This window comes from Mesitornis unicolor, unplaced genomic scaffold, assembly GCF_000695765.1.
Source record: "Mesitornis unicolor isolate BGI_N332 unplaced genomic scaffold, ASM69576v1 scaffold26757, whole genome shotgun sequence".
NCBI lineage: Eukaryota > Metazoa > Chordata > Aves > Mesitornithiformes > Mesitornithidae > Mesitornis > Mesitornis unicolor.
In genome coordinates, this window is record NW_010197484.1 from 1 (window position 1) to 15,689 (window position 15,689).

The 15,689-nt window shown below is 34.6% G+C and overlaps 1 protein-coding gene across 1 annotated transcript in view; it reads left to right on the forward strand.

Annotated features, from left to right (window-relative positions):
* Nucleotides 1–5,881: 5,881 nt before the first annotated feature.
* Nucleotides 5,882–15,689, forward strand: part of LOC104544070 (contactin-associated protein-like 4) — a gene marked incomplete at its 5' end in the record, with an annotated part of 26,275 nt that continues 16,467 nt past the window's right edge. Inside the window, 2 exons of the mRNA XM_010188822.1 lie at nt 5,882–6,052; nt 11,366–11,584. Coding sequence (XP_010187124.1) covers nt 5,882–6,052; nt 11,366–11,584 — 390 coding nt within the window. The remainder of the gene's footprint in view (nt 6,053–11,365; nt 11,585–15,689) is intronic.

Sequence of the window (15,689 nt, forward strand, 5' to 3'; positions counted from 1 at the left end):
AATTAATTTTATTAATAAATCTGATTTGAGTATTCTCCAGAGAGATTATTGTTTATTTCTGCTTCTTTCATTCTCTAAAACTAAATTATGCAATTCTAATTCATAGGGGATATCCTTTCATTAAACATAGGTTTTGATCTTTTTTGACAGACATAAATTCTTCAGTATAACTCACTGGCATACAATACAAAAACATGTGGAGGAAGGTTTACTTGTATTTGAGATACACTTAATACTTTGTTAAAAGGTTCAAACCCAAAAGATCGTAAAGTCTCATTGCATCAATAATCTATTTCTTTTAGGACATTTGCTTAGAGATAAATAATTGTCTGTGCCCACAGTAAAATAAAGTAGACCATAAATAGATCATTGAATTAAATTGTCATAATCTATGCACTCCCTTGACTAAGTTTCCAAGTCAGAGCTATTTCATTAGGTACTTCTATGAAGTATGCATCATAACTCAAGTGCAGCCCAGCAGAAGTTGCCTTTTCTTCATTGCACATTTTTTGTTTTCACTATTCTATTTAACATTGCATTATAGTACTTGATTTCTTTGTATTACGTTTTATGGACTGACATTCTTCAATGAAGTATGTTACTTACTGAAAACCAAACCATACTTGCTAGAACAAAGCAGGAAAGAGTAGGTGAATATAAGGAAGATTAGCAGCAAAAACAATACCATTGTCATTCTTCTTATGCATAAAGTTCCATTCAGATAGTAATGACTTTTCTCATCATTTTTGTAGAGTTGGCTATCTATTTTTTTAAGATGTCAAAATGCAATGGAAATAGTAATGATATTCTAGAGGAATGTGGCCATTTAGAGAAGTTAGGCCATTGGATTTGGTGACACTCAGTTCTATACATATGAGTAACACACACATGTTTCTGTCACATTTAGAATATGCTACTGATTAATTTCTATATTCCCTTTTCTGCTGTACAATACAGTAGATATAATAAATTGTATGCCAGCACTATAGGTATCAGATTGAAGAATGTATTTAAATATAATGAAAGCTAAGATTCCAATTAATCTGTGTCAACTGAGCAGGTTAAGAGAAAAGATTTTGAAGCATATGAGGACAAAATAAACTTTTGGGCCATTAACAGATACAAATATTATGATTTTCATAAAACAAGAAAGAGATATTCCCATTATTGATGCCAATATAAGAATTTATAATATTTATGCCAATATCAGAAGTTGCTTAAATTGTAATAGACTCATTTAGTATGGGCAGACTTTTTAAAAAATGACACCATTCAAGGGTATTTTGTTGTTTTTTTCCTTGTAAGAACTGAATGAAAATATTTCACTTTATTCCTATGACTTTTCAGTAAGTATTAGAACTTATAAATATAACCAGAAGACTGAAAGAAAGCTGATGTCCCAAAATTATGTGTAATAAATGGCTAGTTATAATCTGTCAGCATCAGACTGATTATTATATAAAAAAAAATTAATTATACAGATCTTAATTTTATAAGACATAATGTAAGGATAGTGCAATGCAAAGTAAAGATAATATATCATTCAGCATGAGTTTATATGAAGTATATCTGGCCAAACATTCAAACCAGGACTTCAGTACTGGTAAAGGCAAATACTTGGTTGAATAAAAAAAAAGAAGGAAGCAAATTCAACTGCAAAATTATAGTACAAGAAGGTGAATCCATGCAGATAATCCATGCAATGTGAATTCTCAGTTTGACATTTCAACCAAAAAAAGATAGTGAGCTTTAGATATAATAACTTTGGAGATCAATTCTATTAAATGATCATAAGTAATACCTTTATTAAAGGAGCACAGTAAATTTCTAAGCATAGCCAAAAAAAAATCTGTTTTGCCTATTTGTAGTAGCCTGAGAAATCAGGGCATGTTTTTGACTGTTAATAACAGAAATATCTGTAAGTGCTAAGTGTTTACTCCTTCCTCTTATTTAGCTTACAATATTAGTTTATTTTTGTCCTAACCTCGGTCCAATCAACATTATTTTGATCTTCTTTACTGCTTCCCACTCTGTGGTTAGTTTTACACTATCTAAAAAGGATGCAAGGTTGAAGGATTGCTTTAAGAAATCTGAGATGCATTTTTTAGTGAAAACCTCTTAATTTCTTTGCTTAACTCAGGCAAAAATCTGAGGTGATATGCTCAACTTAAATTAAGTTTCATAGAGCAAGAACTTTTAAATAATGTTCTTGAAAGCAGAAGAAAAAATCAGAAAAAGATCCAGTGGTCAGAATTTGAAGCTAGATCAATGGGCTCTGTGTGTGTGCATACATAAAGATATATATATATAAATTGACCGAAAGAGAATTTGTGAACTTTCCATAAATGGGCAATTTTAAATGATTTGATTGGATATTTTTCCTAGAATAAATTCTTTTTTCAAACAAAAATTATTCAGGGAATTTATATAAGCTGTAGAGGACAAACTAGACAATCGCAGTTTTCCCTTCTGGTCTTTTTAATCTATGAATTTTACAACAGCCTTCAATCTAGCAGAGCTGGAAGTAGTGATACAGATGGGGCAGCTGAACTCCATAAATTCTCAGAGGTAAACAGTTGCCAGCTGGTCAGATTTCATAATCTTAGAAAGGTAGCTTTAGAAGACGCAATTTGCAGACTTCTTAGTAATTTTGGTCTCTTCTCTACTGTGCTGGACGTAAGGAAATTTTTGCATGTAGCAAAACTAACAGAATTGTTGGGCAAATATGGAAAGAAATAGGTGTAACTAAAATGTGTAAGAGTTAGCAATTTTCCTGCTTGGTTTTGCACAAGAATAAAGTGAAGCAACCCCCTCCTCCCCCCCCAGAATGAAACAAACTAAAACCCAAACAAAACAAACAAACAAAAAAAGCAAATTTAATAGAATGCAGATAACAGATGATCGTATACTTTAAAGATCAGTTTAAGAGGCCAATAGAGAGGAGCAGACCAAAGAAGACAGGTTAAATCTTTAGTTTAACTAAGATCAGATAACCCAGTAGTGTAGATCAGACAGGTTAATAGGATCTACAATTTACAAGGAACATGCTTTCAGCAGCACTAACCTCCTACATTACTACTACTGTGCACTTAAAATTTTATCACAGTGACATTCAAGTGTAATGCAAAGATCCTATTAATGTACCAGAGACCAGAAGCTGGCTTTTACAGAGAAAAGCACTCTGCTGGAAGCTCTCTCGGTACCTTAAGTCAAGTGTTTCACAAAATCCTTCTGAAAGAAAGAATATGGGAAAGACAGAACACACATTAAATATCATCTTTACAAAGACCTCAGCTGCTTTGAGGACAAAACTAGCACCTTCAGACTAAACAGTAGTGTGCTTTAGCAATGTCAATCTGTAAGAGATTGATAGTATTTTATTTGTCATATCAATTAGAGATTAGGTTTTTCTCAGGCAAGAGGAAAGAGTAGTCAAAGAAATATGTACAGAAAATACTGTTCAGCAACACAAGATCTATTTTCTTTGCCTCAGCACTTACTATCCCTGCTGGAGTTTCACACTGGAAGAATGAATGATGCAACACTTGGAGATATTAAGAAAAACTGATGGAAATAAACAGATTTCAGTTTTGGTTAAAAACTTGAAGAGTGCTACAATTTGCAATTACACAATTGTTTTGAGAGTCACTTTTATAGTCTTTGTAACATTAAAATGCCTAATATATCTGTCATGTTCTCATTTGTCCATTTTCTCTTTACAATTTAAAGTTGGTAAGACTAGTTGATATATGTAAAAAATGAAAGTAATTTTTGGAGTATAAACATGCTGCTGTTTTATTTATGACAAAAGCAATCTTCTTTTACTTATAGGAAGACTGCAGTCATACTACTCAGATAAAAAACTAAATATTATAAATTTCCTAATAAGATGTTGTTTGACAGTTCAAGAAAACTAACTAGGAGACCGTGAGATAGATACTCTAAGTTCTAAAGAACTTCTTTTTCCACCCTGATTTACAACATCATAAGATATTTTGCAATATAATTTTGCTAGATCTACATTTAACCTGCTTTATTAATACAGAAGCTTAACATTCATAAATCATACAGTTTTCAGAGTTGTGAAAAAGAATGGCTAAATAAGAGAAGCCAGCAAATTAAGAGAGGAATAATAAAATATCCTATCCCTGCCCTCCCCCAAGGACTGCATTCTGATATACAAAGACCATTCAAATGCTTCATTGAAGCTAATTGTATCATTACTCTACTGGACTGTTACTGCTGCTATTGTCTTTTTTCTAATTACTAGCAATGTTTACCAATTTTGTATAAATTACTAGTATTAAACTTCCTATTGTGTTTGAATTACTGGTAACAGCCAGCTCATTGTTTTTTAAATAGCTACTATATACTTGAGTCAATAGTGTAGGGGATTTTGCTCTGTGGGTCCCATGACCTGAAACAGCTGAGGAACACAGACTTAAAATTGATCCCAATATGTAAGCCTTCGGCTGATGACGCTTTGCACAGGGTGATAACTCCAAGGAGCCCATCAGGCAGCACAGGAAAGTGAGGTGCAAAGCTATGCTTTCCTTCCCCGGCCTAAGCCGTCTGTTCACAGCTCTGCCCTACTATGTAAAAGTTACCCTGATGGCTTCTTTAACTTGTGATGGCTAGCAGTAACCTCAAGAGGTGAGTGTCACAAGCAAGCAATTGCCAGAATACTTATGAATATCCTGTCATGCTGTTTTTCTAAGTGTGGGATCCAAACCTTGATTAAAACTCTTCTAAAAACTCAGGAGAAATGAGGAAATGGACTTTGATTTTACTTCACTGGGCCTCTGGGTACACAACATCATGGAGTTTGATTTTGCAGATAAGAGAAATTTGCAATTTTTTTTTTTTTCCTTCCTGCCCCTCTTAAAAACAAAGTGTCTGAAGCAAAAGTCATAGTTTTGTCTGGTATTTAGACTCAGATCACAACTTTATCAGTAGAATGTACAATGGCCTTGTTCAATTAGATAAGAAGGTACTGAATGCCTTATTTGATTTAGAAAGCAATATAGCTTAATAAAGAAATACAGATGCATCTCTGAGACTTTGGCAATAATAACAAGGTACTTCTAGCTGAACACCACAGATGCAGATTATGTTCTTACTAGAAGAGGATGTTATTAGACATTTTACATGAGCTTTTTAATAATAAAGAAGAAAATCTAACAAATCATGATCAAATGCCAGTTTAAAGAGAAACCAAACAAGCAGAACATCTATGCTTGATCTTGTAAACTTTCTTTGAGTAAAATTGACTTACATTGGATTTGTGATGTAAGTAAGAATGCAAATGAATTTCTAAACTGCAGACAAATAAAGGAGAAGATACCCTCCCAAAATTTTATTTATTTTAATTCCTTCCACAGTAATTACTAGGAGCTGTATCCTACCTATTTTGTGATTTCTGGTAAAACATCACTGGATTTTAACAATAGCAAGTCTCCTTTCCTTGTTGTGTGAGAAATATACAGATCATAGCTGTAGTTTATACTAGCTATTGTAAGTATAGTACTTCATTCAAAGCTGTTATGTTTGTTTACTTCATAAAAGGATACATTGAGCCCTAACTGGACTGTCTAGCTCAGATGTCAAGCATTTTGATTTACAAAAATTCACATTAATTGGTTTGTGGTTGCCTGAAATGAGTACTTTAACTACTCTTGCTGAATCATTTCTCTATCTCTAAGAACTCCCACTTTTGATTTTATAGACTAAGCAGATGTCTTCTGTGGAAGTTAGATTCCCTGAACATTGCAATTCCGTCCTAGAGCTGGGCACTTTGTTTTGTTTAATCAGTTATAAAACTTATACTAGCAATACTAGATAACACTGTATCTATCAATTAATCTTTCATTTTGACTACCAGGAACATTTTGGAATTCAGCATCCTTCAACACAAAGACATCCTACCTGCATTTCCCCACCTTCCATGGAGAGCTCAGTGCAGACATCTCATTTTTCTTTAAAACTACTGCTTCCTCAGGAGTGTTTTTAGAAAACCTGGGAATTCAAGACTTTATAAGGGTAGAGTTACACTGTAAGTAACAGGACAGATGTTTATTATTATGATTATTGTTATTTATTATTATTGTTTTTTATTATTATTATTGTTGGTATTATTATTTGTATTGTTATTATAGCTTTCAGTTGGACTAAATTAGAATTAACTTAAAGTGGGAATATTTTCCAACTGTTCTCTAGGTTTATTACTGTTACCCTATTGGAGCTTTAGCATGCCTCCAGAAAAATCCTAGCACTGACACTATACAAATATAAATTCAAAGAAAATTTCTGCCCCAGAGGGTTCTTAGTCTAAGAGCATAGCAAGCAGCCCTGACTGCTCAGACTTTTCCTCCTTCTCTTGCTTACTGCATCCCTGCTAGAAAATTCTCTCCCTCCAAAATCTATGGCCAGACATTCCATGTAGCCACTGGGAGCTTCATTCAGTCACAATGTATGACAAATAAATTTATGTATATAATATAGAATCGTTTGATTGCAAAAGACCTCTAAGATTATCAAGTCAACCCAACACCACCATGCCCACTAAAACATGTTCCAAAGTGTCACATCTCCATATTTTTTAATAGCTCCAGGGATGGTGACTTCATCATTTCCCTGGGAAATGTTTCATCAGCCTTTCAGTAAAGTTATTTTTCCTAAACCTCCACTGATGTTACTTCAGGCTATTTCCTTTCGTACTATCACTAGTTACCTGGGAGAAGAGACCGATACCCACCTTCCTGTGGCCTTCTTTTAGGTAGTTAAAGAGAGCAATAAGGTCTCCCTTCAGCCTCTTCTTCTCCAGGTTAAACAACCTCAGTTCCCTCAGCCACTCCTCATATAAGCAGTGCTCCAGACCCTTCATAAATAAACCTTTCCAGACACTAATATGTATCAAATAAGCAAAATCTTACTATAGAAATGTTAATGCTTCTTTATTTAAAAGTAGAATATTCTGCTAGCATTTTTTTGCCAATGTTAATGTCTTAGGTTATTGCAAGAAACAGAAAAATATCTAATTGTGTACTTTTGTAGGTTTAATTATAGAATATTGTGTAATGCTTAGTCAATTTGGTTTGCATTATCTCTAACTGTAGTGCTGTATTTGAAAGATACACTCTTTTCAAAAGTCTTTTCGCCATATTTATTAAAAGTATGAACTGCCTCCTGTTAAAGTTCTGTGAGCAGGTAAAAACGTAGTAGAATTATAACCTCACTGTCATACAATATAGAAAATGTACTGGTTCAGCACTTCAGTGGAGAATCTTTGAAGCAATGATGATGTTCTTATATGATAAATTATTTTCCATTTTCAAAATAAACATTGACATCATGGAAAGATTAAAGGTATGCGTCCAAGAACTAGATTTATTCAGACAGTTGACAGAAGACTATAACTCACTCAGAGCAATAATATGCAGATAAAATCATGTCACTTGTTCCTTTCATTCATAAGCATTCAAACTACTGTATACTTATGGTTTTTATATGACTTTTGACTAGTGAGGCATGAGAGAAAATTAAAGGCTTAATTGGTCTATATTTTCAGCATTTAAAAAAATGAAGTTTATCTCATTATTTTGCAGCATATAGAGATATTACTTCATTTACAGAAGCATCCTAATTCAATGAATAGAGAGACTTATTCTTTTTTTTCTATGTCATAGTTAGAACTGTTTGTAGTGGAGTAGAATTTTGTGTTTGTACTAAGGGTCAGAAATATCTGTCAGAAAAAAAAAAAAAGAAAAAAGAAAAAAAAAAAAAGAAAAAAAAGAAAAACCCTTTGAACATTTCATATTTTATAGGTTGTCTCCTTATAGGATTCAAGGCAAACCCAAATGAAATAGGGCGCAGGATTTTCTCTCTATTGTCCCCTACCCTCCCAGGGGAGGATGAAAAAAATTATACAGAAGAGGTGCTTCACACAAGGTTGGAAGTTAAGACTATAACAAGTTTAATGAAAAAGAACTCAGGGAAAGGAAAAGAGAATCAATAAGTGACAAAGGTTATTTAACTATATACAAAACCCAATCCGCTGTGACTCATCACCAGGGTGCTGGGGAGCGGATGGTGGTAGATGGCCGCCAAGCATGTGGAATTAGGCCCAGCAGTCCCAAGTTGTGACAGGAGGTAGTCCAGAAAGCCAGAAAAAGTCCACAGAATCTTTTTTTTGACTGTGGCCAGAAAGGGGTGGGAACAATATTACTCTCTGACCCATCAGGGTCCTACACCTACTACTTGTCCTTCTTTTTCAGGCTGTCAACTCTTAAGCCGTAACAAAAGCTTATTTAGATTTCATCATCTTATAACCTTTTATAATAGATGTGAATGTGAATCACCAACCTACACTTGATATTCTGTTAGTAGTTCGACATAAGTCAATGTCTTTCTTTGATTTGTGTAACAAAAAATAACAATAATGAAAATGTGAGGTGTCAGTGTTTAAGATGAAGATGCATTAGAAATTATTTAAAATTCACTATGTTGTCAACATTTGGCATTCCACACTTGTGAACACAATGATTTTTATTAGCATTTTATTTATTGTTCTCAAGCCTTATATCTAATTCTTTTATTTGTGACATAGTGATCTTTAGGTTTTTAAGTCTAACTTAGCCAAAGCAAAAGTGTCAGATCAAGAATCTTAATAAGAAATGTGAAGTTTAGTGCTGTTTGACTGGTTTTATGAAGTTAAAAACACCATAGTGCATCTTGTGTATAATACTCTAGAAAGCTGTTTCAAAAACAGAGCTGTGCATCCTAACTGAATTTTAAAACATGGAAGTTTTGAATCATCTTGAAGAAGATACTTCATCCCATTTTTATTTTTTTTACAGAATTACAAAAGATTCAAGTCTTTGAATTCTCATCTGAATTCCTGTAATCTTCTGCAGAACTAGTGGTTGAAAGCAATAAGATTGATTCAAGTCTGAATAATACCTTATATTAAATACTTACATGACCACAGGTTACATCTTCTAGACAAAAGTCTGAGTAACTATTTTATACTACCTGAGGGCTCACTGAAGGATTATTTTTAATTTAAAAGCAATGAGTTAAACAGAAATTTAAACTCGAGTTGGGAATACTATGGTGTATTAATTTGGAGAGTCTGCAGTTGCTTGGCAAATAGTTCTGAAAAGTCCAATATATAACTGCTGTTTGCCTTTGACTACCCACATTCTCTACTTACTGTCCAGAATGAGTAGAATTCAATTGTTCCCTTTATGGAAAGTGCTCTGGTTTTGTATTCTGTAGCCTATTACTTGGTAATCACTTTCTGCTTCTGTATGTGATGCTCAACCTCGATATTCTGAATGTGAATACTTGATGACTGTGCTTTCTGTTAGTCATTTTAGCCACAGCTAGCCACTGACCACTGTCCATGATTACCATTAACTGCATCATCCGTTCCACTTTGCCAATCTATAGCTGTGCTCTGCCTATGTTTGAATGCATTAAGACCACAAGAGTCCCTGCAATGTTTGGAAAATTTTTGAGTAACACCGAGGTAGGTAGCGCCCACAAAGTATTTTTGCACTAGTAGAGATCTTCTGGACTTATCCTCTTCTGCTACCCAGGAAATGGCCAAAGTACTCTTTGTCTCAGTCCTTTGTCTCAACAGGACAAATTTTAGAACTCAGTCAGCATCTCTCTGCATACTGTGGTATATCTTCCAAGGGTGATTATAAATGTGCTTTATAAATGTCACATCTCTTGCAAATTTGCAGTGCAATTTGTATCAGCAGAATTGCTTAAAATACTACAGAATGTTAACTGATTATATTTTTCAAATTTTATTACATGTTCTGATCAGTCTTCAGACACTCAGACACCGTACTGTCATTCTTGCTATCTGGGCCTTCATATCTGGAACTTCAGGGATTGGTTCCCTTTTTTCAATATTGTTTTAAATTTTTAGTGGTACTAAAAAAATTCATCATTTCAGTGGTTATTTCAAAATCTTTATTGTGTGTTTTCTTGCCTTTAAAACCTGAACAGTAACATTATTTATCAGATCTGTCATTCTGATATGCTATTTAATAGGCACAATCAGTGAGTTCAAAGTAGAATTTGTGTTTTCAGGCTTCACTTCAACAGTATCCAGAGGATTACAAAGACCTCCCAAGAGAAGGTAACATTCAGCAGAAATTCTCTTTATCCAATCACATGGAGTTTCTGGTGCCTTTGTTCTCCTACTGTGTGGTTGTTGTTTGTTGTGTTTTTTTCCCTTTACCCCTCAGTAAGGGGAGACTGAGCTCTCAACTTTGTCCAAGCAAAACAAATTTAACCTAAAATTCATTTCACTGAAGAACTGGTTTAGACATCAGTTATTTCGTATCATTGTATGAAACATTGTTGATTTTTAAGTAGAAGAGATTATTTATTACAAAAAGTGTTCAGTTTAAAAATATACTGCACATTATGCATTATTTTATTTGTAAAGTCAAATGCTTGTGTATTTGCCATTTTACTTTTCTCTTTCAGGCTCATCTGTTATACAAAAATATTTAATAACAACCAGATTCAGGGCTTAAGAGTTTGCAAGCATGTGGCATTACTCAGTCTAAAGGTTGGCCAAAGTGGATCTAAATGTTATAAGAAGTCTAATGTATCTTTAAAAAGTGAAAAGAAAATAAAAAATGTTTAATTGAAATATTTTTTTAAATTCAGTATATTAATTTCTGAAAATACTCTTGAAGCTGATTTATTTCCCTTGATTACTTTTACTTATTTTGCTTTTCTCTCAGAATTCCTTGACATAAATGAGACACTTTATTTTGGATTCATGAAATCTTCTCAGACCTCTAGTCCTTTAATCAAATCCTTAATAATTCAAAATGCTCATAATCCCTAGTTTAGGGATTACTTCTTTTCATACCTGATTGTCCTTGAATATGTGAAAGAAACACTTTCAGAGGGAATATTCATAATTTTCAGATCTTTAATTTCTGGCATATTGCTTATCTTATTATTTTGACTGATAATTTAAATGTAGTTAACAATGGTAATCAATTAGCATGTAAGCCAGAAATGCTTTTTGTCCAAACTGAAAAATAACAAAGCTAGCACATTTCTCTGTTTCTTGACTACTATGCTGTCCAGAGATCCACAAAGAGTTTGATTTCCGTGCTGTTGACAAATCATAGTTCTCATTGTCAGTGAGTGTGCATAATGAGCTTTGGGAATAGGCCTCCTGAAGTAAACTTTTCCCCTAAACTTGTCAGTCTTACCCCATGAAATAATAGGCTAGATCATAATGCCTTAAGTTCTGCCACTTAATGATTCTGTGACACAATTAACTATGAAATAATTTAAAAGTCCTTTATTACTGTCCTCTTTCTAGCTCCATCAGAAGTTATTTTCTCATTTGATGTTGGAAATGGACCTAGCGAAATTACAGTGCAATCACTCACTTCCTTAAATGACAATCAGTGGCATTATGTAAAGGCTGAAAGAAACATCAAAGAGGCATCCTTACAAGTGGATCAGCTTCCTCAAAAGTCTCATGGTGCTCCCTCTGATGGACATATTCGCTTACAGCTCAACAGCCAGCTTTTTGTAGGTAGGCACTGTTTTAACAGAATCTTTCCTAGCTATCATATTGAAAATGTGAATAGGAAGAAAAAAAAAAGAGAGGCAACTGGATCTTTTCAAAAGTTTGTATGATGAGATGAGAGCCTTTGTGAAAAATTCATGGAGACATAGCTCTATTCTGAGATTACAAATTCAGTGCCTTAGTCTATAGTTACTGCTGGACATGATTTCAATCAAAGTTTTATTTTGGGATTTGTTTGAAGAACAACTAAGGGATCTCTTGATGGGGCTCTGAACAACCTGATATAGTTAAAGATGTACCTGCTTACTCCAGAGAAGTTGGACTAAATGACTATTAAAGATCATTTCAAACTCATTGCATTCTATGATTCCGTGATCTCCATTTGCACCATTTTTAAAGACAATGTCATCTGCTAAAGGAAGATGTGTTATTTCTGTAATTTTAAGGAAATTTTGTTGTCTGTCTTCATCCATAACTTCTCAGGTTGCCTGGAAAAGTAGTGAATTCCTCATAATTGCAAATATTCAAGGTTGGGTCAGACAGGGCTTTGAGCAGCCTGATCTAATTAAAGATGTCCTTGCCCATGCCAAAGTGGTTAGACTAGGATCTTTAAAGGTAAATCAAACCACTCTGTGATTCTGTGAATCTGTGATCTACTCCTCTGCCTTTTTGCTAAAACATTTAATGAAATAATCAGATGGTGTTTATTTAGCACTGAAAGCAAGAGATTATTCCTCTATTTCAAACAATCAGGAAAAATCCAGATCTATGGTTGTTTATGTCTAAAATGTGAAATCTTTAAAGGAAGAAATTTATCTGAATATTTCTACCTTTGCACTGTAGCAAACATGACATTAATATGTTTAGATAAAACACTGGAAAACTATAAATGGAATTAAAGAATAACTATTGTTTATTCATAGAGCTATGTAGAGCTATAAGTTATGTACATTATACTGAAGGAAGAAGGAACTCCTAGAGGCACAGGAAGAGGCCGTCCCCGTGTGTCAGAAAACAAGCCGGTGGGGAAGAAGACCAGCGTGGCTGAACAGAGAGCTCTGGCTGGAGCTCAGGAAAAAGAAGAGAGTTTATGATCTATGGAAGAAGAGTCAGGCAACTCAGGAGTCGTCACAGGGCTACCATGAGGCAGTGCAGGGAGAAAAATAGAAGGGCTCCCTCAATAAGTTTGCAGATGACACTAAGTTGAGAGGGAGTGTTGATCTGCCTGAGGGTAGGAAGGTTCTGCAGAGGGTCCTGGATAGGCTGAATCAATGGGCTGAGGCCAACTGTATTAGCTTTAACAAGGCCAAGTGCCAGGTCCTGCACTTCAGTCGCAATAACCCTTTGCAGCGCAACAAGCTTGGTGATGAGTGGCTGGAAAGCTGCCAGGCAGAAAAGGACCTGAGGGTGTTGGTGGACAGCAGGATGACCATGAGCCAGCACTGTGCCCTTGTGGCCAAGAAGACCAGTGGCATCCTGGGGCTTTTTAGAAGGGATGTGGTTAGTAGGTCAAGAGAGGTTCTCCTTCCCCTCTGCTCTGCCCTGATGAGACCACATCTGGAATACTGTGTCCAGTTCTGGGTCCCTCAGTTCAAGAAGGACAGGGAAAAATGCTTGAAAGAGTCCAGCACAGAGCCACAAGGATGACAGAGGGAGTGGAGCATCTTCCTCATGAGGACCAGCTGAGGAAGCTGTGTGTCTTTAGGTTGGAGAAGAGGAGACTGAGGGGTGACTTCATAAATGTTTATAAATTTGTAAAGGACGCGTGTCAGGAGGAAGGAGCCAGGTTTTTCTCAGTTATAGCTAATGAGAGGACAAGGGGCAATGGGAGCAAGCTGAAGCATAGGAGGTTCACTCTGAACATGAGGAAAAACTTCTTTGCTGTTTGGGTTACAGAGCACTGGAACAGGCTTCTCAGAGAGGTTGTGGAGGCTCCTCTGGAGACATTCGAAACCCGCCTGAACACTTTTCTGTGCAACTTAGTCTAGGTGATCCTGCTCTGTCAGGGGGGTTGGACTAGATAATCTTTCGAGGTCGCTTCCAACTTCTACTATTCTGTGATTCTGTGATACTATTCTTACTGTAATATTGCCATATTATGAATTTATAAGTTTCTGTTGTATGCGTATGCTATACACTATAAAAGCATATGAAGTCTGACCTGCTTTTAAACAGATCGTTATCTAGAGCTGCTGTGAGACACATAGTGATAAATGAATACATGCATTATTTGCTGTGTGTCGGGGAGCCGTGTAGTCAATGGATAGCATTCTGAAACTGTAGCTACAGAATCTGTGAATCCTTAGGAAAAAAATGAACCTTTGTATGTAAAGGAGGATTCTATATATAACAAAAAAATGATGTCCAAGATATTCACTGTAGTGCATTAGGAGGAGTCTTAAAATAAGTTTATATTCACAGTGATGGACTTGAATACTAATGAAAGGGCTAGGAGTTTTCTGTTTAGTATACTACAAAAAATATATTGCTGTCATCTTGTCTTGGTTTACTGTGTAACTGTTACATGAATAAGTAAAATTCATAGATCAGTTTGAGTTTGCAAGTTCTGGTCTGTGAAGCAAAACTAAAAAAATGTCTAGTTCTACATGTGTCTGTGGTAATATCAAGTCTAAACTCTTTCCTTGTGATTTTGACAATTAATTGATCTCTAGTTTTTCTAACTCTTCTCTCAAAAAAATTTAATAGTGTACTAACTTGTACTGACAGTTGCACTTTCTGGCAATTTTTATGAAGTAATTGACCATTGAACTGAGTGATTTTTTTATTTTTGGAAAATAATCTAACAAATTCTAGGAAATATATATACATCCATGTCCTGTATAGAGCTGACAAATTAAAACTGTTTTGACTTCTCTACAAGCAAGCTGTATAGCTTGGTTTTTTTCAGATAATGTTCAGGTGAATAATTGTATTAGAAGTGTGACTCTGTTGTTTGTTTTCAGGTGTTGTGGGTTTTTGTTGTCTCTGAAAATTCTTGAAGATCCTGAGAGTAAAATGAAATAACATTCACTATAGTACAGTGCACCTTGAAATCCCTTATGAGTTTGTACTATTATTTTGAAATAATTTGGAGCAGAATTGACAAAAATTGCATTTGTTTAATTTTATTCAGTCAAAATAGTGTTTTTGAAGTGACATGACAAATGATAGTGATTAGTTTGAATTATTTGTGTCATGCATTTCCTGAATGTAATTTGTGAGAGTTTGATATGAGTGCAGCAATTTTTTTAGATAATCTCTTTCTGTAACTTCAATACTGTCATGTGGATCAATATGCTGTCTAGTTTATTTTGTGTTTGGGTTAAACCAGTCTTTTGGCTAATACAACTTTTTTATAATTCTTCAATTAAATAGAATTTTCTTTAGTGCAGGGAATAATGGAACTTACTGTTTGACTTATTCTACTGACAGTCCACTGGTACAAACTCAGACTTGTCTGCTAAAGTCAGTAAAAGAATCTAGAGAAAAATGAAACATGATGTTTAAAGAATGACATTAGTAGAGGCACTTTTAACTTAAATGTCATTGAGTATACCTAGTACCTGCCACAGTCACCCATCAGTCAGTTTCTAATGTAATAGGACTGTGTTTTCGTCAAGCTAAATCTCTTTCTTTGCTTCTTAGATGCATATATTCTAGTTTTCCAAAGAAGCCAGAAGAAGAAGTAAAGCTAAAAGCTGAAATCAAAATGTTCATTTAAGCAGAGATGAAAATCTTCATATTCTTAGGTGGTTTTGTGCCCTTACCTCTGTAAATAACAACAACCATGTCAAGATTTTCCATGTGACACCAAGAATTTTACAAATTTTGAAATAGAAAAGGATGAAAATGAATGATCACATGAAATTATTTAACCAAAAGTCAATTAGAAATCCATAAGAATTATAGTTAGTAATCCTGTATTTTCTGATTTTACTTTTTAAAAGTGAGTGAGGAAATATTAGTGTAAGTTTTGCAGCAAAGAACAAGTAGGATGGTATGTATGTTGCCCACCTTGCTAAGCAATAATTTTTTTCCTTTCTTGTTGTTTTTTTCTCCTCTCCTCTCCTCTCCTCTCCTCTCCTCTCCTCTCCTCTCCTCTCCTCTCCTC